The sequence below is a fragment of the Hemicordylus capensis genome, chromosome 4, assembly GCF_027244095.1.
Source record: "Hemicordylus capensis ecotype Gifberg chromosome 4, rHemCap1.1.pri, whole genome shotgun sequence".
Lineage (NCBI taxonomy): Eukaryota > Metazoa > Chordata > Lepidosauria > Squamata > Cordylidae > Hemicordylus > Hemicordylus capensis.
In genome coordinates this window covers 55,384,183-55,406,644 of record NC_069660.1, presented here as the reverse complement: position 1 = coordinate 55,406,644, position 22,462 = coordinate 55,384,183, and the positions used below count along the sequence as shown (strand labels likewise).

Sequence of the window (22,462 nt, the reverse complement as noted above, 5' to 3'; positions counted from 1 at the left end):
ATACGGAAGATCTAAGGGGGCTGAAGCGGCAAGGTAGGCGACTGGAGCACAAGTGGAGAAAAACTCGACTCGAATCCGACAGATCACAACATGGAGCACATTTAAAGATCTATGCTCAGGCGATACGTGCGGCAAAGAAGCGGTTCTTTTCTGCCCGTATTGCCTCTGTGAGTTCACGTCCAGCGGAGTTGTTCAGGGTTGTCAGGGGACTAGTATCTGCTCCCTCTCCCTTGAACCAGAATTTGGAAGCATCAGTTACCCGCTGTGGTGTGTTTAATGAATTTTTCGCAGACAAAATCTCTCTGATTCGGGCCGACCTAGATGGAGACTTCACAATTAATCTGATGTCTGAACTGGAGGTGTCCGACAACCCCTCTTATACGATTCGGCTGGATCAATTTCAGTTTGTGACTCCTGAGGATGTGGACAAGCTGCTTGGAGCGGTGAGGCCTACCACTTGTCCTCTTGACCCTTGTCCAACATGGCTTGTTCTATCTAGCAGGGAGGCTGTTGTAGGCGGCCTGGTAGAAATTATAGATGCTTCTCTGAGGGAGGGCAGGATGCCTCCTTGTCTTAAGGAGGCAATTATTAGACCTCTTCTAAAGAAGCCTGCGTTAGATCCCTCAGAGTTGAGCAATTATAGGCCAGTTTCCAATCTCCCATGGCTGGGCAAGGTAATTGAGAGGGTGGTGGCCTCTAAGCTCCAGGTGGTCTTGGAGGAAACTGATTATCTAGACCCATTTCAAACTGGTTTGGGGGCGGGCTATGGGGTGGAGACTGCCTTGGTCGGCCTGATGGATGATCTCCAATTGGCAATGGACAGAGGAATTGTGACTCTGTTGGTCCTCTTGGATCTCTCGGCGGCTTTCGATACTATCGACCATAGTATCCTTCTGGAACGTCTGAGGGGGTTGGGGGTGGGAGGCATTGTTTTTCAGTGGTTCCACTCCTACCTCTCGGACAGATTCCAGATGGTGTCGATTGGAGATTGTTGCTCTTCAAAATCTGAGCTTAGGTATGGTGTTCCTCAAGGCTCCATACTCTCTCCAATGCTTTTTAACATCTACATGAAACCGCTGGGAGAGATCATCAGGGGATTTGGAGCTGGGTGTTACCAGTATGCTGATGACACCCAGATCTACTTCTCCATGTCAACTTCTTCAGGAGTTGGCATATCCTCCCTAAATGCCTGCCTGGAAGCAGTAATGGGCTGGATGAGGGAGAATAAACTGAAGCTGAATCCAGATAAGACGGAGGTACTTATTGTGCGGGGTCAGAACTCTAGAGACGATTTTGATCTGCCTATTCTAGACGGGGTCACACTTCCCCAAAAGGAACAGGTTCGCAGTCTGGGAGTACTTCTGGATCAACGTCTCTCCTTGGTTTCTCAGGCTGAGGCGGTGGCCAGGAGTGCCTTCTATCAGCTTCGGCTGATACGCCAGCTGCGCCCGTTTCTCGAGATCAGTGACCTCAAAACAGTGGTACATTTATTGGTAACCTCCAGACTGGACTTCTGTAATGCGCTCTACGTGGGGCTTCCTTTGTACGTAGTCCGGAAACTTCAGTTGGTCCAGAATGCGGCAGCCAGGTTGGTCTCTGGGTCATCTCGGAGAGACCACATTACTCCTTTGTTGATGGAGTTACACTGGCTGCCAGTAGGTTTCCGGGCAAAATACAAAGTGCTAGTTATTACTTATAAAGCCCTAAACGGCTTAGGCACTGGGTATCTAAGAGAGCGTCTTCTTCGCTATGAGCCCCACCGGCCGCTGAGGTCACTTGAGGAGGTCCGTCTCCAGTTACCGCCAACTCGTTTGGTGGCTACACAGAGACAGGCCTTTTCGGCTGCTGCCCCGAGATTGTGGAATGCACTCCCTGCTGAGATACGATCCTCCCCATCTCTTGCAATTTTCAGAAAACACCTGAAAACACATCTCTTCAGCCAGGCTTTCTCAGCTTTTTAAAAATTTGTTTTTAAATTGTTTGATTGTTTAATTGTAGTTTTATGATGTTTTTAATTGTTAATCATTGTTATGTTTTATAATTTTTATTTTAATTATTAACTGATTTTAAGGTGTTTTAATGTAAACCGCCCTGAGCCTTTTGGAAGGGCGGTATAAAAGTTTTAATAATAATAATAACAACAACAACAACAACAACAACAACAACATCCGCATGCATTTCCCCCCACCCCTCCAGGGAGGGAGCATGGCTTGGAAATTGCTTCCGGGCACATTTTTGGGTATATGTACCCCTGGCCAAAGCACATGGCCTTGGTATTGTGAACCCATCATCTCAAAATCTGTGTGGTTCACTATCCTACGGACTCTCATATACATGATTTGTAGCCCTTCACTCTTCTTCGCCTTCTGGCCTGATTTCTTGTGAAGAGGCCTCCCTGCCAATGTGCAATGAACACACCAACTTATCCAGGAAGAATAAACTAGCCTCTTGCCCTTCTAAGCCTCCTCACTGCTTCTCTGCTGCCTTCCCCATTTTCCAAGCACTTTTCACAGCAAGCCTTAAGCCAAGCTCTGGTCTAAGAGACTTAGCCAACCTGACCCATTCTTAATTAGGACTTTAGCTAAATTATTTCCAGTAAGACTCTCAGCTATAATATTAATTGCATTGCCGAACCAAACCTTTACCTTCTGTATCCCCAAGTTTATCCTCAATAAAGACTTTGAACTATATTTCTGTCTCTTTTTTCCAATACGCCAAAACCTGCTCAAATTGCTAGTGGAACCTAACTACTCCTCAAGCCAAGCTAATTTCTTCAATTCAAGCCAAAAGCATAATTGAGGGATCTAGCCAACACCTCAGGGCAGTTCTGGTAACAATAGTAGTACTGTTCTAGTGTAGAACAGAGATGCTGTACATCCCCTTACTCACAGGACATTGTTTCTGGTTTTATAGGCTTTAACACATCTTTTAATTTTATTTTCTTGAAGCACCTACAAAGGGGATAGAAAAGGTTCTTATAAATCTATATTGTTAAGGACAGTGTAACAATAGTGTTAGGGCTTCCAGAATCGGGAGTCCTTGTATACCCGCTTGGTGCCCAGCCTGGTTTGACCTGTGTTTGAGAGAGTCCCAGAAAGAAATGGTATTAATCACTGAAGTTAAGAGAAGCCTAGAGGACCAGTTAAGGAGGCACAACTGCAGCATCCTACCCCCATGAAGTCCACACAGGGCACCCAACACTGCAAAGAAGGTTTCCCGAATGTAGACTCTGAGGCATTCCTGAGACTTACAAACCAAGCTCCATGGCTCTTCCTTCTGCCCAGCATGTACTTACATTACTGATTTGGCATTCCAGCCAGTCAGTCTCCCTTCCCAGATTGTTCAAAGGTTTAGTGTCAATAAATTCCTAAAATCCACACTTTATAAGCTCATCTTCCCGTCTAGCTCCTCACAACCCAATGTTCTATTGTCTTCCATCGAGGACCATTCCTATTAATTTTTAACCTGAAGTGGCACTGATTTAATGTCTTACTACCTTATAAAAATGGCCAACCAAAAGCCCCCCAAACTGCACAGTCTTTGGGACTCATTCTGAAGACTGCAACCCTCTGCTGTTCATAATCTCCACACATCATTTCCCCATTGAGACCCTGGTTTCTCTTCCCTTCACTTCGGACATCCAGAGTCCCTCCTTCCCACGTATCCCATCCCTGGGTACCCACCACTGCTTCCCATCCCTTATCTTCCTCAATAGCAAACACTCATTTAGTAACTATACTAGCTGACCCTGCACAGAGCATCTGTGCGGGTCGTGCAATGAGCCTGTGGCTCGCACACACAACTCTCCCCACACACAACTCTCTCGCTCGCTCCGCCGCCACCCCCACAACTCTCTTGCTCGCTCTCCCCCCCCACCCCCACACACAACTCTCTTGCTCGCTCTCCCCCCCACCCACCCCACACACACCTCTCGCTCGCTCTCCCCCTCACCCCACAACTCTCTCGCTCGCCTGTGTCAACCTGTCATTGTCCAACTGTCCTTCAGTCTCCATTTCCCCACTGGCAGGTGTGGTGGGCGGGCAATAGCAACGCATTCTGAGGCGGCCAGCCGCCCCCTTCTGCCAAACTTGCTGGCGCTTGCTGATGTGGCCCAATGCAAACTCCCTCCGCTCCAACCGAAAGCCGACCCCAGCTGGCAAACTCCCTCCCGACGGTGGGTGTGACATTCGGGTCTCAAGCTCCTTGGCACATTTTGAGGAAGTGAACTGCCACTCCCCCCCCCCACACCGCTTCTGCTAAATTCCCTGGTGCTTTATGTTGCAGCCCTCCACAAACTCTGTCCCCAGTCCCCAAACTCCCTGCTTCACAACCCCAGCCAGCATACTCCCTGGCTTTCACACTCCTCTCCAGCTGCTGCTTCCAAACTCTCACTCTCTGTCAGCCAATCACCCCCTTTCCTCTCCCCCCCATCAGCCAATCACCTCCTTTCTGCCACGTCCCCACATGGCCCATCTTGGAGAACTAATAATATAGATAGTACAGATAAACTATTCAGTCCAAGCATGTATACATCTTGCATGTTGCGCAATGTGGGAACACCCACATGTCCTATCATAGCCACACCTCTACTTTGTATAAAATAAAATATATATTTATTTTTATTTTACCTGTGTTTGAGACTTTCTCAGGAAACTGCCTGTTTAACAGCTTACAAGGTCCCTCAAGGGAATAAAAAGCTCCCCTTGTAACAAAAGGAGTTTAAATTAATCTCTAGAGTAAGTAGTGGTCCACAATAATATTTGTAACAAATTATTATTATTATTATCATCATCATCATCATTATTATTAACATCATCATCATCTACATTTATATCCCACTCTTCCTCCAAGGAGCCCAGAACGGTGTACTACATACTTGAGTTTCTCTTTCACAACAACCCTGTGAAGTAGGTTAGGCTGAGAGAGAAGTGACTGGCCCAGAGTCACCCAGCTAGTTTCATGGCTGAATGGGGATTTGAACTCGGGTCTCTCCGGTCCTAGTCCAGCACTCTAACCACTACACCACGCTGGCTCTCCAGCCATAATAGCACATAAAAGGATGCCTTCCACCTACCACTCATAGGGAAATGTTTTACATTCCTAAGATAACATGAGGCACCCAAATGCCATGTTAAGCATGCATCTATTGCCTCAGTCAACTGAAGGTCAGAACAACACTGGGCAAATCGCTATTTCTCAGTCTAACCTACCACACAGTGTCCCTGTGAAGATACAATGAGATAGCCCTATGTACTCTGCCTCTAAGTTTCTTGGAGGAAAAGCAGGATTAAAAAATAATAAACTAGATTGATTTGTTACATCTGATAGATGTTAGTTCTACAGAAACACAGTGACATATGAATACTCAAGCAGCATTCACCAAAGAATTCCTTATCCTTATACAAATACACTATCAAAACATTCATATTATGGCTTTGGCCAATTAAAATCACCTTCACTTGACTAGACAGCCACATAAAACCCAAAGTAAATGAGTAAACCCATTAACAACTTTAACAACTGCAACTTTAAGCTAAAAATGTTTTCACCAGATTCAGGACCCAATTCTAAGCTTGCTCAATAATCCCACTAACTGAAATTCATAGATAGTTTAGTCACTAGAAGCCAGTGCAGATTCTAGAGACTACTACAGCACATTTTTGGCAATCCAACACATCAGGAGGCAGGCCACAGGTCACCTAGATTCCAATTGGAAGTCCTAAAATAGCATTAAGTGAAGAGCAAGTTAAGATATAGGGTGAAAATGAGTTATTTGTTCGGGAAGTAGTAGTAGTACTATGTTCATGCAAGTGTAAATGGCTTTAGAAGATGAATTCACTGGGCGATCAAACTGACAGCAAGAGAACAAGAATTGTTAGAGCTGGCCTACAACTGTGTAGGCTTTACTTCCTAACCAAACCCCAATCTCTAGGCTCCCCTTCCTTTCCCCATGTCCTATGGCATACGGGAAGAACTCAAGGAATAAAACAATACTAGCTGACACTGCACAGATGCACCGCACAAGACAACACACTCCACCGACCTTCAGGCCCCATCTCTCCTGCCCTCCTCCCCACACCTGCTGCCCCAGTCTCTCCTGCCCTCCCCCCCACACCGGCTTCCCCAGTCTCTCCTGCCCTCCCCCACACACCTTCTGCCCCAGTCTCTCCTGCCCCATGTCGTTTTCCGTCCTGGCCCTCCAAAGGGGGGCAAGGCTTCGCCTGCTGCCCATCCTGTCCCTCCAAGGGGGGGGGCAAGGCTTCGCCCGCTGCCCATCCTCTGTCCCAGCCCTCTGTCCTCCTTGGGTCTCTCCCCGCCATTTTCGGGAGCCCCATCCTCCTCTTCGCCCGTCGTCCTCCATCCCGGCCCTCTTCTCCCTCCCCGCCGGGCGTAGCACGTATCAGCTGCCCACCCAGCCAGGCTCCTCTCAATGGCGTGGCTCTGCCGTCCGCCACCTCCTCTTCCTGACAGCCCAGCCACCACCACACCCACCCCAGACAGGCTTCTCTCACCTTTTTCCCTCCCCACCAGGGGCAGCGCGGCTTAGCCATCTGCCCAGCGGTGCAGCTCTGCCACCCACCGCCTCCACCTTTCCATTGATAGCGGCTGCAGCGGGAGCTGCTAAGAGAATTAATTATATAGAAGATGGATAAAAATATGTCTGCCCTAGTGCTGGGCTTTTGCAAAAGCCACTTTGCTGCTGCATTCTGCAAAAGTTGTAAACCGCCCAGAGACGTACGTTTTGGGCAGTATAAAAATATGTAAAATAAAATAAACAACACACAAATAATAAAATGTAGAATTTGGACTGAAGTGAGAGAGATAAAAGGGAGAAACAGTTTCTCTTCTAGAAGTTTGGCATTTGCAGAAAGCACCAGCAGCACTTTGCTGTTGCTGCCTCTGTAGAAATTCAACAGACACACACTATTCCTCCTCCTAAATTTGCTGTGAAGAAAAAAGGGATAGCTTCTTTTCCTTCACTTTGGGATTTTACAGCTGATAGTAGCAACTAGTGTTCTCTCTAACAGGAATTCCCAGATGTTGACTACAACTGCCATAATGCCCAGCCAGGGGTGTAGCTATAATTGAGTGAGTGGGTTCAAAGAACCCAGGGCCCCCTGCTCCTGAGGGGCCCCCAGCTCCACCCTTTCCTATTTTCTTCATTATCTCCCTCACTTCAAGGGGCCTCTGGAGAGAAAGAGATGAACACGGGCCCCCTCTCCCCTAGCTACGCCCTGTACCCATCCAAAGGCCTTTGCAGCTGGGGATGCTGGGAGTTGTAGTGAACATCTGGGAATCCCTGTTAGAGGGAACCCTCATAGCAACAGCAAGATATCACTAGCACTATCTGTAAAAGCCAAGCCTAACTTGCAAGACAGAAACCACCTCTCCCTTCTTCCCTCTTCTCTGTGGAGGAATTTAGATCATTTATTTCCCTTGTATTATGGTTTTGCAGAGGGAGGCAACTTCAAGTATCACCTTGCTGCTGTTGAACTCCATCATCACCTTACAGCAAAACTGAACTTTAATAGAAAAAAGCTACTTCCATTCCTCAATGAAGGAGGTATGGTTTTTAGGCTACTTTCCACCTGGGAGGTGGGGGGAAGAACGAAAGAGCTTATCAACTTCACAATGCCTGGACCAACATGAATCAAATTAGGTACAGTTATAGGGACACATAGGGAAGGCTCAACAGCATAGTTTGTGATTTCATCCACCCCAATTCAAGATGGCAGACACATTTGAGGCATATGTGGGTTAACTTGTGAACAATGATCTCTCTAATTCTTTTCATCTGTGTGCAGAATGAGTTTTGTTCTGGGTGGCAGTATGAAGGCAATGTATGCACATATGCATTCAGAGTGGGACCTTTCCTGGTCAAACTGAGCAGGATCTAAAACTAACGAAGCGGACATCAAAAAATGTGCATGTGCACCTTAGAAGAAACAGTGCTTGTGAACTGACTAACCGATTTGAACCAAATTTTCTACAGCTGTAGGGACACATAGGGAAACCTCAACTGCATCGTTTGTGAAGATGTTATCCACTCTAATTCAAGGTGGTGAACGTGTGAATCTGAAGGCTGAAGTGGACCAACTTGTGAGGATGGTAATTCTCAATTAAGATTATAGTGAAAAGAAAGCAGGCAGATTAATTCTTACAAGATCAACCTGTTCTCCCTCCTGTTAGGTTTTTGAAAAAGGCATCAGAGAAATATGGCTGGTGTTCTGGAAAAAATTCAACCTGCAGGAAAGAAACTACCTCTTCTTTTCTTACCAGAAAACAGAGATAGTTTTATCTCCTGCTGAGTTTGGCTTGCAGATGGCACTAGCCGTGCCTTGCTGCCTCCAGCAAAAATCCAACTGGAAGATATAGCCCTCCTTTTCATCATGAAAGAAAGAGGACAAGGATTCTCCATACCCGCCCACCACCCGGGTAGGGTTCTTACAGAAGGCAGAAATGAGGTATTGCTAGTGCTGTTTGCAAAAGCCCAACTCACAAGATAAGAACAACTTCTCTTTTCTTCTACAGGGAAAGGGGATGGAAAGGGGAGGTAGCTTCTCTTCCTGGAGGATTTTTTATGGAAATATAGGTTAACTTGCCATGGCAAGGAGGTGAATAGGTTTATGGAAGCTTCTTTAAGACAGTAGCATTCTATAGAAGTCATGCTTTCTTCACTGTCCACATTTGTACATTTAGTATTAAACTCACAAATTATAAGTTCTTGTAATACATCCTGAAATTCATCCAATACAGGCCCCAGATCTACCAGTAACGCACGCACACGCGCACACACACACACACACACACTCTTTCTATCAGAGAAAGCCCAGCATGTCCAAACTCCTTTCTCAGATGTCTTGGGTGGGAGTAAGGTTGAGCACAAAAAATTTAATGTAGTACAATTTTTAGGGGCACATAAATTAGACTGTTCTTAGACTTCTGAAATGCACAGCAGACATTGTGAACAAAACCAACTAGCAAAGTCTAAGCAGTCTTCTCAAACCAGTTTATATTACAGGTCTTACGCACCTCTGGAGCTCAAGAGCTCATTAAACGTGACACAAGGTTTGTGCAAAAGTGTGAGAGTTTACATTGAATACTGCTTTAACATTCCATTTATTTTATATCAAATTATACATTCTTACTGAAAATGAAGCCAATGATCAGTGCTAATACATTAAAAGGCAGCATAAATACAAGAGATGCCTGAAACATCCATTTTACCATGAAATACACTATTTCAGTTTTCAAAACTTATTTTCAATCATCAATTTCAGTTGTTCAAAACAAAATATTTACTTGCATGTAAATTTTCAATAAATGATCAATTTTAACAACTCATCATAAGTGTGCTTGATGTAAGCTGTTGAGAGGCTCGTTGATACTGCCTAACCTTATGATTCCTGCTGATATTGATATTTTATTGTGTTGTTAAGCTTTCCTTTCAAAACAAGAGATAATGATTATATAGAGATAAATGCTTATTGCACTCTGTGTGTGGTGATCTTGCACACAAACCCTAGGTACTGAAAGCCAGTGCAAACCATCAAAAACGGTGAAGTGTATCATCGCTTACCTTCAGTATCAGTGCATAAAATTTTTGAAAGACTGACCTAGGAGGTAAGTTAATCTGATGATTCCAATGGCTAATGGAACAAATTGAAAATTTATATTCTTAACTACTACAATAGTCTTCCTCTCTAATCAATGTATCATTGAAAAGTTGATCATACTATCACCAGAAAAGACAAATATTTGCATGTGTAACCAACTTTGTTCTAAGCCTGCATGCTCCTTCTAAAAAGCAAACTTGATGCAAACTGCAGTATCATTCCACCCAGGTTGCACTTCCAACTGATTATACAGTTTTTCCAGGAGATACAAGAAATAATGGTGTAGCTGAACATACTGCAAGTTGGAGATGTACCGTATTTTACGGAGTATAAGACGCACTTTTTTCCTTGAAAAACAACCGCCCAAATTCAGGTGCGTCTTGTACTCCGGGGAGAAGTTGGAAATTGGGCTTGTCATTGGGCTTGTCGGGAAAGAGGGGGGAGGAGGAGGAGGAAGGGCAAGCAGGGAGGATTCGCTTCCCACCTCCCGTCCTCTCTCGCTGGGGCCTGCCGGGAGCGTCCTAGTCAGCCCGCCCGCCACCCCCTTCCCCAGGCTCCCTCCGGTTGCTGCTCCGATGCTTCTGCAGTGAGGGAGGCTGCTGCCCACCGGCGGCCGCGATGAACCACCACCAGCGGCTGCCGCCGCCGCCGCGGGTCACCAACGTGGGCTCGCTGCTGCTCACCCCCGCAAGAGAACGAAAGCAAGAGGACAGAGCGGAGGGGCTTGGAGGGGAGATGGAGGGAGGGGCTTGGAGGGGAGATGGAGGCGAGAAGAGAAGGAAAGCTCAGAGAAGGAAAGCTCAGAGAAGGAAAGTTCTCAAAAACTGGATTAAATTTAAGGTGCGTCATATAGTCCGTAGCGTCTTATAGTCCGTAAAATACGGTATCTCCAAAACTAAATCATAGATTGTGCTGTTGAGTCGACGTAGACAACTGGCAACGACAGAGCCATGTGGTTTTCTTGGTAGAATACAGGAGTAGTTTACCATTGCCTTTCTCCCACACAGTACGAGATAATGCCTTTGCTGTTGTCACTGAAGTGGGCATCCGCCTCCAGCACTTTCCTATATTGCTGCTGCCTAATACAGGTGATTACAAATATATATTTACTAGGTACAGTCTGGGAAGCACACCAGCGAGGATTCAAACTAACAACCCTTGCTCCCCAGGCAAGCTGCTTCCCTGCTTAGGCCCCCAAATACAACTTACAGTCAACCTCTGTATGTATTGTATTTCTGGATTATTATTATTTTTTTAAATTATTATTATTATTACGCTTTGTGTGCTGGTCTTGAACGTAATAAAGTTTACTAAGATATAAATATAACTGATTACAGTATTAATAATAAAGGAACAGAGACATAGATTCAGTCTGGCAAGTTACCACTTGAATGGCACATGGATAAATTGCTCCCAGCCAACTAGGACTGATCAAGTCTCCCCCTTTGCAATTTATCTTCAGCTAAGGTTAAAGGAAGAAATAATTTGTACATGCTAAGTTCAGCAATGAGTGAGCTTTCAATGCCCATGCATGAACAAGTGAGTTGTGCTAGGTTTGATAGCGTTACTTTGGGTCTGGGGCAGTGTTCCCTCTAAGGCATGCATACACACTCACAGAGTTTTTGATGTCCGCTCAGTTAATTTTAGATCCCACTCAGGTTGAATCAGGAAGGCCCACTCTGGATGCATGTGCACACATACTGCTTCGATACTGCTGCCCAGAACAAAACTCATTCCACACACAGATTAAAAAAATTAGAGAGAACACTGGTCTGGGGCTAAGCTTAGCAACCCCAACCAAATAGGGGAGGGGATGTGGAGGTTCACCCTGAACTGAATGTTCTGCTATGAATCATTATTTTATGTAAAATATAAACTACTGCGTGTTCCTGTGTACAGGGTTCCAACACTTTTCACTAGCCTTGGCAGCTATTTCTGTCCCCTCTCTCTAGAGGGGGGAAAATGGATTGTGTCATCAGTTGCCAGGGGCCAGAAGAGACCACCCGCACCACACATTAATAAAGCACATTAGTGCACATGTCTTACATGTAAAGAATCATAAGAAAACTTCAGAATAGAAAGGGGATTTAAAGATTCAAAGCTTGCATACAGCTTAATCTTAATTACATTTTAAATTATCACTCTTGCTTAACAAGTAAATAAATACACACACACACACACAAAAACAATAATAGCACTGCAATTTGCCTAGAATGAGCAACAACTGCCCTTGTTCAAGAAGAAAGGGCAAAACTGTCCACTTTTCCTGCTACTTCCTACCCACTTGTGCTATTCCAAGCAGCTAATACTGTACTGTACTTTCCTCAGCTAAGCAAACACAGTAAGGCTCTCTAGCTGTTGGCTGCACTCCTTCCTGTGCCCAGTGAGAATGAAAGCATATGAAGGATAACAGCAGCAAGACAAACCTGCAGTTCCCAGGTCAGGCAGAGACAAAAGAGCTTTTCAGCTATGCTTTCTCCTTCCTGCTCTATGCAAGCAGAGTGATCACATTTAGCAGCAAGGGACAGAAGGTCAGGAGACCCAAGCACCATTGGACAACTGTACATACACAACACTTGCTTGCAAAAGGATAGTGGGGGCTTTAATAAACATGTTAAAAGCACATGCAGTGTTTATGAAGGCAACTAAACAACACAAAGAGAGAGTTAATTTTTCTAAGTTGCTACTTTGTCAATACAAAGAGAAAAGACTAACCAAAGAGATGAACTCCATTTGTGAAAAGCGTCATATACATAATAGGATGCATGAGTCAAGTATTAATATTACATGAATTATGCCATCCACTTTATGACTATAATGAAAAAGACAACACAAGAAAGAACACAGCTTTAAATACTTTAATGCAAAGCTGATTAGGTACAGCAGAACTAAGACTGCAACACTCAGTGTATGGCTCATAAAAAGTGATTCCAGAAATAAAATTAATTTACCTCACCAAGAGTTGGATGCTACCTCTGGAAAGTAGAATGAGCTCCATGAGACTTAGCAGAGGCTATACCAGGGTGTCCCAAGAATGTACTGTTCACACTGCAGCTTGATGTGTTCATGTCAAGTGACCAGTGTAGCTAACTCCCTTATGGAGCAGGCCCAATCACCACGGCTTAATATGACCTCTTCATACTAGCCAGCTCCACTGGAGACTATACAAGCAGCCCTCCTGTCCCCAATCTCCCTCCTTCCCCCACCTCCACACCTCTGCACTTACAACTTCACTACATCATCATCAGTGTTCACATGCTGCTCAGAACAAAACTCATTTTGAGTTTCTGAGGCATGTGCGTGTCCTCACACATTTCTTAATGTCTGCTCAGTTAATTTTAGATCCCACTCAGGTTGAATCAGGAAGGCCCCGCCCTGAATGCATATACACACACACTGCCATGATACTGCCACCCAGAACAAATCTAATTCCACACAGATGGGGGGCGGGGGAGAAATGAGAACAGACCAATCATCATACTTGATGAAAGTACAGGTGGCCCTCGTTATTCACTGGGGTTCCGTTCCGGCCTACCACAGATAATGAAACTGTGAATAATGTGCAGTCTAGCCCTATTCAGACAGTTAAAAAGGTTTAATGAAACATTAAGTCAATGGGAATTGGCAGGGTTAAGTTCTGGAGCCCAGGAAAATGACCAAAAGTTCATCAAAAAGACCGGGTACAAATAAGGATGGAGCACAGTAATGTACCTTGGACACCTCAGATCTTCCACTCTCTGGCTCGGTGGTTCCCAACCAGGGTTCCTCCAGATGTTGCTGAATGACAAAACATCTGGAGGACCCCTGGTTGGGAACCATTGCTCTAGCTCCTCCAGCAATACCCCCAAGCTCCTCCAGTAATGTGTAATCATGGAGTTTCCTCATCCCACAGCTGAAGTCCAGCACTTAGTAGCACAAGACCCTGGCCTGTTTGGTTGGTAGGTTGGTCAAAAGGACAGCACAAAATTAAACCCATTTCAAGTAAATACAAGAAGAGAAGTGTGTGGCAATCAAGGAGTGAGAGGAGAATAAGTTTTCAATGGATAATTAAAATCAACTTTTACTTTTTAATTTAAATTGGATTTTAATTGCAATTTAAATTAAATACAGTACTGCAATTATCAAAATTTTAAATAAAACAAAATGTCATCAAAATTAAAATTATGTGATAATAGCATCTTATGAGGGCAGCACAATGCTGCAAGAGGCTTGGGGAAATTGCTCCAAGAAGCTCCACAGGAATGCCTTAAAAAAAGCTCCCAAAGGCTTCTAATGGCTCCCTAAGGCTAACAAAAGCTACCCAAAATGGCTTTTAGAAGCACAAAAAACTCTAAACATGAAGACCAAAGCACTCCACTGTTGTCCTCCAAACTCCTCTCACAACCCATGAGCACATGCAGCAAGAGCATGACCATGTAAAGGCAGAACTGTGCAGATAAAAAGGTCGGGTATATATTGCCCAATCAGAGATATGTGAAACTATAAGTGTCAAAACCATGGATAATGAGGGCCACCTATAACGAACAATTTTAAGCTCTTGCTGAAATGTTTAGCATTCCTACAAATTGTTCTTAAATGCTGCTAAATCAGCCTCAAAGCTACCTAATGGGAGCATGGAACCACAGGCTCTTAAGAACTAAGTAAGCTAATTCATTTTGCAGGATTACTTAAACTTTAATTACTAGCTTACATAGAACTTCTGCTGACAGGACTACAGATGCCCGGCCTATTTGGCACTCTTATGAACCAAAGAATCCCACATCAGCCTTACAACTTCTTCAGATTTACCCAACAGCTGTTACAGAAATGGACTTCAACTGGGCAAGAAAAGCTGAACAGCCTATTAATAAAATATACTGCACCTTGCACCAAGCCTCCTACTACACTAAATCAGCTGGTTTCTCCTTGACTCAGTTGTCCAGAAAGAGTCTCTAATTACATATCAAATTATTCTGACCACAGAAAATCCCGACTTATACTGTAGTAAGATTCATTTGCACCTTGGCATTAATCACATTCAAAACCACTACCAGGAGGTGATTATTGTACTCAACTTTTGTGATTTCAAAAGTTCTCATTCTTGATTCACAAAAAAAAGAGAAGAAAAATTTCTATAATATCTGAAAAATGAAGGGGCAGTAAAATAGACCCGTTACTCCATAGACTGGCAAAGTAAAGCAGCCGATATAATATATTCCCTCTGACAATCCAGAACTCTTACCTCTCAATTAACAGGGATTCTCCTTCTCCAAGTTTTTTTAAAAAATGGACACAGGAGCTAAAAAGCATAAGATATTATTTAAAGGACTACCAGATTGGTTTTAAGAATAAGGTCCCCACAGGACCACCAACTTCTGTCAAAATCCTCATTCCTAGATGAGGAAGGAGGCAGCCTCTCTTTCTTCTATCCACTGAAAACCATTCCAGCGCTTCCATTTGGGTTTCATCTTCATGGCAGGCTAGCTGTAACAGTTATAAATATTAAGTGTGATAGCTATATTTGCAACATTGTGTTTGGGTTGCCACCTTTTCCCTGACATAGGTTTTCTTGCATAAGAAACAGTCATTCAACTACTGCAGCTTTCTTAATTGTTGCAGACATAACAGCCTGCTGGGATGATTATAAAATGTATATCTGCTGAAGATACAGTGTTCCCTCTGAGGCGTGTGCACATGCCTGCACTCACAAGTTTTTTTATGTCCACTCAGTTAATTTTAGATCCCACTCAGGATGAATAAGGAAGGCCCCATTCTGAATGCATGTGTGCACACATTGCCTTGATACTCCCATCCGGAACAAAACTAATTCCACACACAGATGAAAAAAATTAGAGAACTCTGGATACAGATATCAGCTGAAGAAAACCCTCTGTCTGCCAGTTCTACATTTCAGTGCATATGTGGCATTAGTTTTATTTTAGTTGCTCACTAAAGAGACAAATCTACTTCCACATTTCCCTAATGAGTTCAGATGTATGCCTCTAATCACACACACCCTCACCTGTAATAAAGTGGTGGTGAAACAGATATTGAATCTCAGCATTTCAGGACCCAAGCCTAGCACATCCCATTTGCTCAAGGATAGAACACCACATTAACCTGCTTACCAGCTTTATGAAAGAATATAGTTGACTTACTTCAACAGACACTTAACTTGTTTTTTCAGAAGTTGTGAGAGTAAACAATAACCAAGCTAAATTCATGTATTATATATCTAGAAGACTATGGATTTTGCAAACACATTAAAGGTCCAATCCATTCTTCCACCCTCTTAAAAATCTACCATTTTCAGTTTCCTTATATTTTCTACCCTGAGCTGGCACACTGAGTTTGACTTGCCCCAGAGTTTGACTTGCACTGAGTTTGACTTGAAAATAAACTTGACCAGATGCAGTAGAGAAGAAAGCCAGCAGATCAGAGAAACAAAACTGTCAAATCCAGCATCACCAAAAGAGCAAATTGCATGAAGTACAAGTCAACTATCACCTGTGCATTCATGAGGAAAAGCAGACACATCTAGAAATGCTTAAAAACATTATCACCTACCATGAGCTGAATTGCATAGTGACTAAGTTAAAATAACAGAGACCATACAGTGTATCTTCATTTCTTAAGGATCTACTACGCTCCCAAAAAGGGACACTTTGGTAAAGCTACTGATCAAGTTCCTCACCTTTCTACTTTCTTCTGCAGAAACCCCACCCATAGTTCCAATGTTCCTTTCTAACATATACTTTATAACATTTTTGCACATATTTAACATAAGTCTTCTTTACAACTGACCACCTAGAAACGTATTTGCTCTCTTGATATCCAATGACCGGGTATGCCTAGGAGTGTGCCAAACATTCTATACCGAAAAACAAAGCAGGATAAGCTCCAGCACATCATCCAACGCCCCATCAATAAACGAGGTCGGACATCACATCCAGACCTCAATTTCCCTTGACACCAGCCCCTCTACAGAACCCACCAACACCAAGTTGCTTTCCACAAGGCTTCACTGCATGCTCTAGACCCAGGCTACCGATTTTACCCACTGCCCCACTCACGATCTCTGCCAGAGTCATCGCGGCTTAGAAACGTGCGACCTAGTAACCTGCCTCCTGTCTCCACGCCACTCGCTCTCCTCCCCTCCGGACGGCTGCATCCCTGGGAGGGCACCCTCCCCAGGGGGACGTACCATCCCATCCCCTGAGCCCACTGCCCATGCCCAGAGCCCTTCCCCACTCACCCTGCTGGATGTCCCCGTTGGCGCCGCCGGGCACCGGCACGTTGAGCTGGCGTTCGGGCTCCGGTAGGCAGCGCCGGCAAAAGGAGTGCAAGCAAGGCAGCAGCTTCGGCTCGGCCTCCCGGCTCTGCAGGCTCTGCGCGCACACTGCGCAGGTGTCCAGGAGAGACAGCGGGCCCGGCGCGGCGCTGGGGAAGGTGGGGGGCGCGGGGCTGGGGCCCAGCGGCGCCGGCAAGGAACCGGAGGCCGGGCCTACGCTCACCACCACCGGAGCCGCGGCCTCCGCCTCCCCTGGGCCCTTGTCCGCCGCTGCTGCCAGCGCCGCCGCTGCGGGGCTCTCCCTCTCCTCGGGCGGGGCGGCGGGGACCGGAGGAGACGGGGACGCCACTGCGACTACCGCAGGGGGGACAGCGACGGCTGCCGCGGCGGCGGGCTCGGGGGCACCCCCGGCCGGCCAGCCCGGCCCGGCCTCTCCAGCCCCCTCCCCGCCACCACCGCCTCCTCCTCCTTTGTTTTCCGCCATATTTCCTCCTTTGAACCCGACTCCCCGCTTTGCTCACGCACAAGACCGCGCATGCGTCCGCACGCACGACATCAGCCTGCGCGCGCGCTGCCGATGCACATCTGGCGCGAGGTGCGTGGAGAGCCAGAAACCTGGGGCGGGGGGCGGCGCCGGGTGTGCGCGCACAAAAGAGAGAGAGAGAGAGAGAGCGAGCGGTGGTCAACCGTCTCTAGAATAGTAAAGCGCACACTGTGGTGGAAGGAGCGCGCACGGCCCGCGGGAGCGCGCACGCCCCAAGACCTGAAAGGAAAGCGGCGCAAGCGCAGAAGCAGGCCCACGTCTTCAGCGTGGGAGTGTGGAGTGCTTGGCGGTTACTGAGTGGAGGGAAAGTTGGATCGTGTTGGAGCCGTTCTGAGGCACCAGTTGTGAAAGGAGGAGGCGCGCTCGGGGAGAGGCGCAGCCTGCTTTTCAAGACGATCTGCAACATTTAGAACAATGAGGGATGTTCATTTTGAGGCAACTTCATTTCTTTCTCTCTCTCTTCAGGTTTCCCAGATCGAAAAGACTCTTCCAGCTCCCAGTTGCAATCCCTGCTACCTTGTTCCTGAACCCTTAACTGGTTGCCTTGTTTCTGATCAGCCTCCTGAAGACTTGCTGTCAGAAGGCTGCCTTTTGGGTCTGCAGGTGTGTGGGGGGAGTTCAGCAGTAACCGCAGGTGCAGGGGCGGGGCTACCATTAAGCCAACCAGATCTCAGAGGGGTGCAGAGTGTAGAGCAGGCCTGCTCAACTTCGGCCCTCCTGCAGATGTTGGGCTACAACTCCCATAATCCCTGGCTATTGGCCACTATGGCTGGGGATTATGGGAGTTGTAGTCCAAAAACAGCTGGGGGGCCTAAGTTGAGCAGGCCTGGTGTAGAGTGTCAATGTGTTAAGAGTGTGAGAAACCAGAATAATAAGTAGAAATATGAGGAAAAACCCAGCTCATTGTTTTCAACACTAACAATATTGTTAAACTTAATTCAGTTTGTATCACAGTGATACAATTGGTGTGGGGGGGGGCGCAAGAACTTAGCCTTACCTAGGGCAGGTCCAACCGTGAGACAAGTTAAAAATCTTTTACATGATCCCCACCACAGGTTAAGGTCATCTGAGGAGGTCTGTCTCCAGTTACCACTGGTTCGTTTGGTGGTGACTCAGAGGCGGGCCTTCTCTGTAGCTGCTCCCGGGCTGTGGAATGCACTCCCAGCAGATATTTGAAATCTTAATTCCTTACTGACCTTCAAGAGCCCTAAAAACCCATCTGTTTGGCATGGCCTTTCAGGGTTTTTAATTAGTTTTTAATTGTTTTAATGCTAACCTGGTTTTCAGGGTTTTGATTGTTTTAATGCTAACTTGGTTTTCAGGGATTTAATTGTTATGATAGTTTAATTGTTTTAAAAGTTTTTTTAAATTGGTGTTAATATTTATATCTCTGTTTTAATTGTTATTGGTTTTAATAGTTTCTGTTTTTAATTGTAAACCGCCCTGAGCCATTTCAGAAGGGTGGTATAAAAATCAAATAAATAAATAAATAAAAAGAAGCCGAATGACAGTCACCAGCTCATGTTTTTTGTTGTTTGGTTTTTAACATTTATATCCCACTCCTCCAAGGAACCCAGAGCAGTATATATAGTTAAGTTTCTCCTCAACAACCCTGTGAGGTAGGTTAGGCTGAGTGACTGGCCCAAAGTCATCCAGCAAGTATCATGACTGAATGAGGATTTTACTTGTCTCAACCAAAATCATCATTCATACCAGCATTTGGCAGCTGGCTATTTGGTGCTGAATTTGCCCCTTGGTTGGCTGCAAATAAAGCAATAATGGCCTTAGACTGGTGACTGGTGTCAGTGCATGAAAGTAGCAATGTCCTCTCTAAAGGACATTGTCCTTTAAAGCAATGTCCTCTCTGGCCCTAACTGGCCCTATCCACCCACAGCACAGTACCTCCAGTGACTGTTGCTGGTGTCTGTCTTATGTTTCTTTTTAGACTGTGAGCCCTTTGGGGACAGGGATCCATCTTAATTTGTTGTTTCGCTGTGTAAATCACCCTGAGCCATTTTTGGAAGGGCGGTATAGAAATCAAATAGATAAATAAATAAATAAAACCACCATGCCTCTTCTTCCCTTCAGTAGTTCCATTCCCTTCTATCAGCATCACCTCCATTTCTCCCCCTCCTTGCAATCTCAGCTCCCTATGCAGGACTAGGCTAAGACCACCATCTGAAGGGCAGGCAGGGCAAGTGGATTCTTGACCACTTGTTTGCAGTTTCACTGCATTTTCAGGTTTCACGCTGCTTGAAAATACCTCAAGGCATTTGCCCCCACCTGTACACACACAGCCCACTAGTTTCCTTTCTTTTCACAAATATGCACATGCGTACTTCTTTTTTTAATGCAAGCCTTTTCTCCCTTTCTCATAATATAAACATGTCTGGGATATGTCTATAGGCTACAATCCTGTGCACACAATAGTTACTTGGGAGTGAGCCCCCATGAATTCATTAAGGCTCTACTTTGAAACTGCATAGAATTGGTTGCAATTCTGTGCAACATTTACTTTATCAGATTTGAAAATTAAGCCATATAGATCACAGACCTAACCAAAAAATTTATGATGGAGATCTCTCAATACTACTATCACTCACCCCCCCAAAAGTTTTTTAAAAAATAAAATAGAACACCAGCCAACAGCAAATAAAAACTGGTATAAGGACTATAGAGAGAGGTGCAGCTATTTGACTATTTTGAACTTGCTTGGTTTCCAAGCTGTACCTGTTAGGTTGCTCATAAATAGAAAGCAATAATCTCAAAATTCTTAAACATTTAAAAAAAAAATCAGACAGGATAAGTTTGAAATTGTTCAGTTAGTAATTTCAGTTAAAATACTGTGTTTTATTTGGAAGATTAAAAAAAAACCCCTCTCTCCAGAGATGTGAGAGAGTACGAGAAAGATGAGACAGCTAGTAACAGGCTTTCCTTAAAACCCCAGAACAGCGGCAGGGTGGGGGGGGGGAGAAAGGAGTGGCTGTTTGTTATGCAAAGAACTCCCCAGAGGAAGTGTCAGTCTACCATATCCCAGCCCTTTCCCAGATCTCTGAATGTTACTAAGTTTCCCAGATCTCTGAATGTTACTAAGTTTTCCTAGTGAAATTTTCAAATAGAAAAAAGGAACAGAAAAGATAAAAGCTCCCAGCAAATGCTGGAGAAATCCAATGCCTTCTGAGGGCTTGGCTAGACTTCTACCTTTTCTGAAGGTAGTCTTCTACCTCCAGACTATGTGCCCCCATTTTGCACAAACTATGACCATGTTTCACAACAGACAGAACACCAACACAATGTTATCTCTCTAATAAAAATGGGGCTTCCTGCTTCCTTCCATCCCCATTCAAAAACTCTGCCTGTCTCCTGATGCTCCTGTTTAGTGGTTAGGTAACTCAATCATAGCTGAACCCTTCCTTATTGGTTGAAGCTCCTGGAGGACCTGAAAAGTCCTGGTGATTCCTAGAGGACTAGCCCACCTTGTGACAACAAACAAAAAGCTGATTATTGGCTAGGAGGCTTTTCAATATTAAAATTGAGGAGGGAATTCTTATGCTAATGTTGTCCATTAAGGGTACAGAGCCTGGAGCCCACCATAGCCACACGAACTGCAGGTCCTGGAGCAGTAGAGTCTTGAGAGATAGGATGCATATGTTAACTGAATTTAAAAAAAAAATCCTGCAACATAGTTAGGTGAGTAACATGACAGCTGCAGGTGGAAATCTTTAGGGCGGCTGTGCCCACACAGGAGCCACTACTGCTTGATGTTACTGCAGAGACCTAGTTCCTTCAAGCCCAGCTGTGCCTCGCCTCCTAACCTCCTTGTGAGTTCCCTTCATTCTGCTGCTAAGCCAGGACCTGGAAGTCCTTGACTGAATGAGCCTTGCATAATCCAGCCTCATCTGGGGTGGCAAGGTGGAATGCATTGTGCACCCTAGACCAGGACACTATCTCCCCTTTCCTCTGAAGTCCATCCTGCATCACCAAAATATGTCCCTGAAGGCCATGTAACTCTCAGGAACATTTTGGTGATGCAGAGTGGATTTCAGAAAGAAGGGGAGATTGGCAAACCCCAAAAATCAAAAAATCACCCTTTCCTCTGCCCAACAGTGCAGCAGTAATCTCGAACTTGCACTGCTGCTTGTGCATAGTGCTGGTCTGGATGTCAGCCAATGACATTTTAGAAATGAACAGTGGTTCCCCACAGAAAAATGAAGCATAGAAAAAAATTCCTCCCCACATCTCTGTGCATGAGTTGGGCAATAGAAGGTATATATTAGGAATGTGCTCAGACCTGTTCAGAGGCCCTTTTACGTGCCTCCGAACAGGTTCAAACGACCGGAGGTTTGAAAGCAGGGGGGATAATTTTAAGAGTGAGGGAGGATGCTCTTACCCCTCCCACCACATTTCCCCCACTGGCGCTGAACTTTAAACGGGTCCAGCAGGGCGGCAGCGCATCTACTTGCTGCCCTGTTGCCTCATCGGATCAGAAGTGACTGGAACGGATGTGCATGTCACATCCGACATGGATGTGCATGTCAGGCACATGAGCGCACTTCCAGTCCAATGAGGCAGCAGGAAGGTATGCTGCCGCCCTGCCGAACCCTTTTCAAGTGCATCGCCAGAGGGGGAAACGTAGTGGGAGGGGTAAGAGTTCTGTGCACATCCCTAGTATATACATGTCAAGCAAATACCGCTGCAGTCAGATACTCTATCTACAAATCTGCTTGACAACTCACCAGTGGCAAGTGAACCCAGCCCTCTGGCAAGCAGGATACCTATCATCATACACATCTCACCTGAGCTTCCATTTCCCCTGACATTTTTGTGAAAGTAAGAATCCTTTCTGAGTAGTAGGGAAGGGTTCCTACTGTTACTTACCATCTCAATGTCTCATTGCAATGAAGAACTGCTTCTCTCCTAAGCCTTCTGCCTGTGTGCCAAAAAAGGATCAGAGGGACGAGAAGAGATTGGTAGCAACCACAACTAATGGCTGGTTAACCCCAAATTTGTGGATGTTAAACAAAAAGTTTG

At 45.3% G+C, this 22,462-nt stretch overlaps 1 protein-coding gene across 4 annotated transcripts in view; it reads right to left on the bottom strand.

Annotated features, from left to right (window-relative positions):
• The window catches only part of TRIM33 (tripartite motif containing 33), a 96,841-nt gene extending 79,257 nt beyond the window's left edge, over positions 1 to 17,584 (bottom strand). For 3 of the 4 annotated variants that reach the window (XM_053245919.1, XM_053245921.1, XM_053245920.1), the window contains exon 1: positions 16,852 to 17,583. In XM_053245919.1, the coding sequence (XP_053101894.1) occupies positions 16,852 to 17,371 (520 nt within the window). In that variant the 5' untranslated portion in view covers positions 17,372 to 17,583. Of the gene's footprint in view, positions 1 to 16,851 lie in introns of all 4 variants that reach the window. The other variant, XM_053245922.1, reaches the window with a different exon arrangement.
• Between the last annotated feature and the right edge of the window lie 4,878 nt (positions 17,585 to 22,462).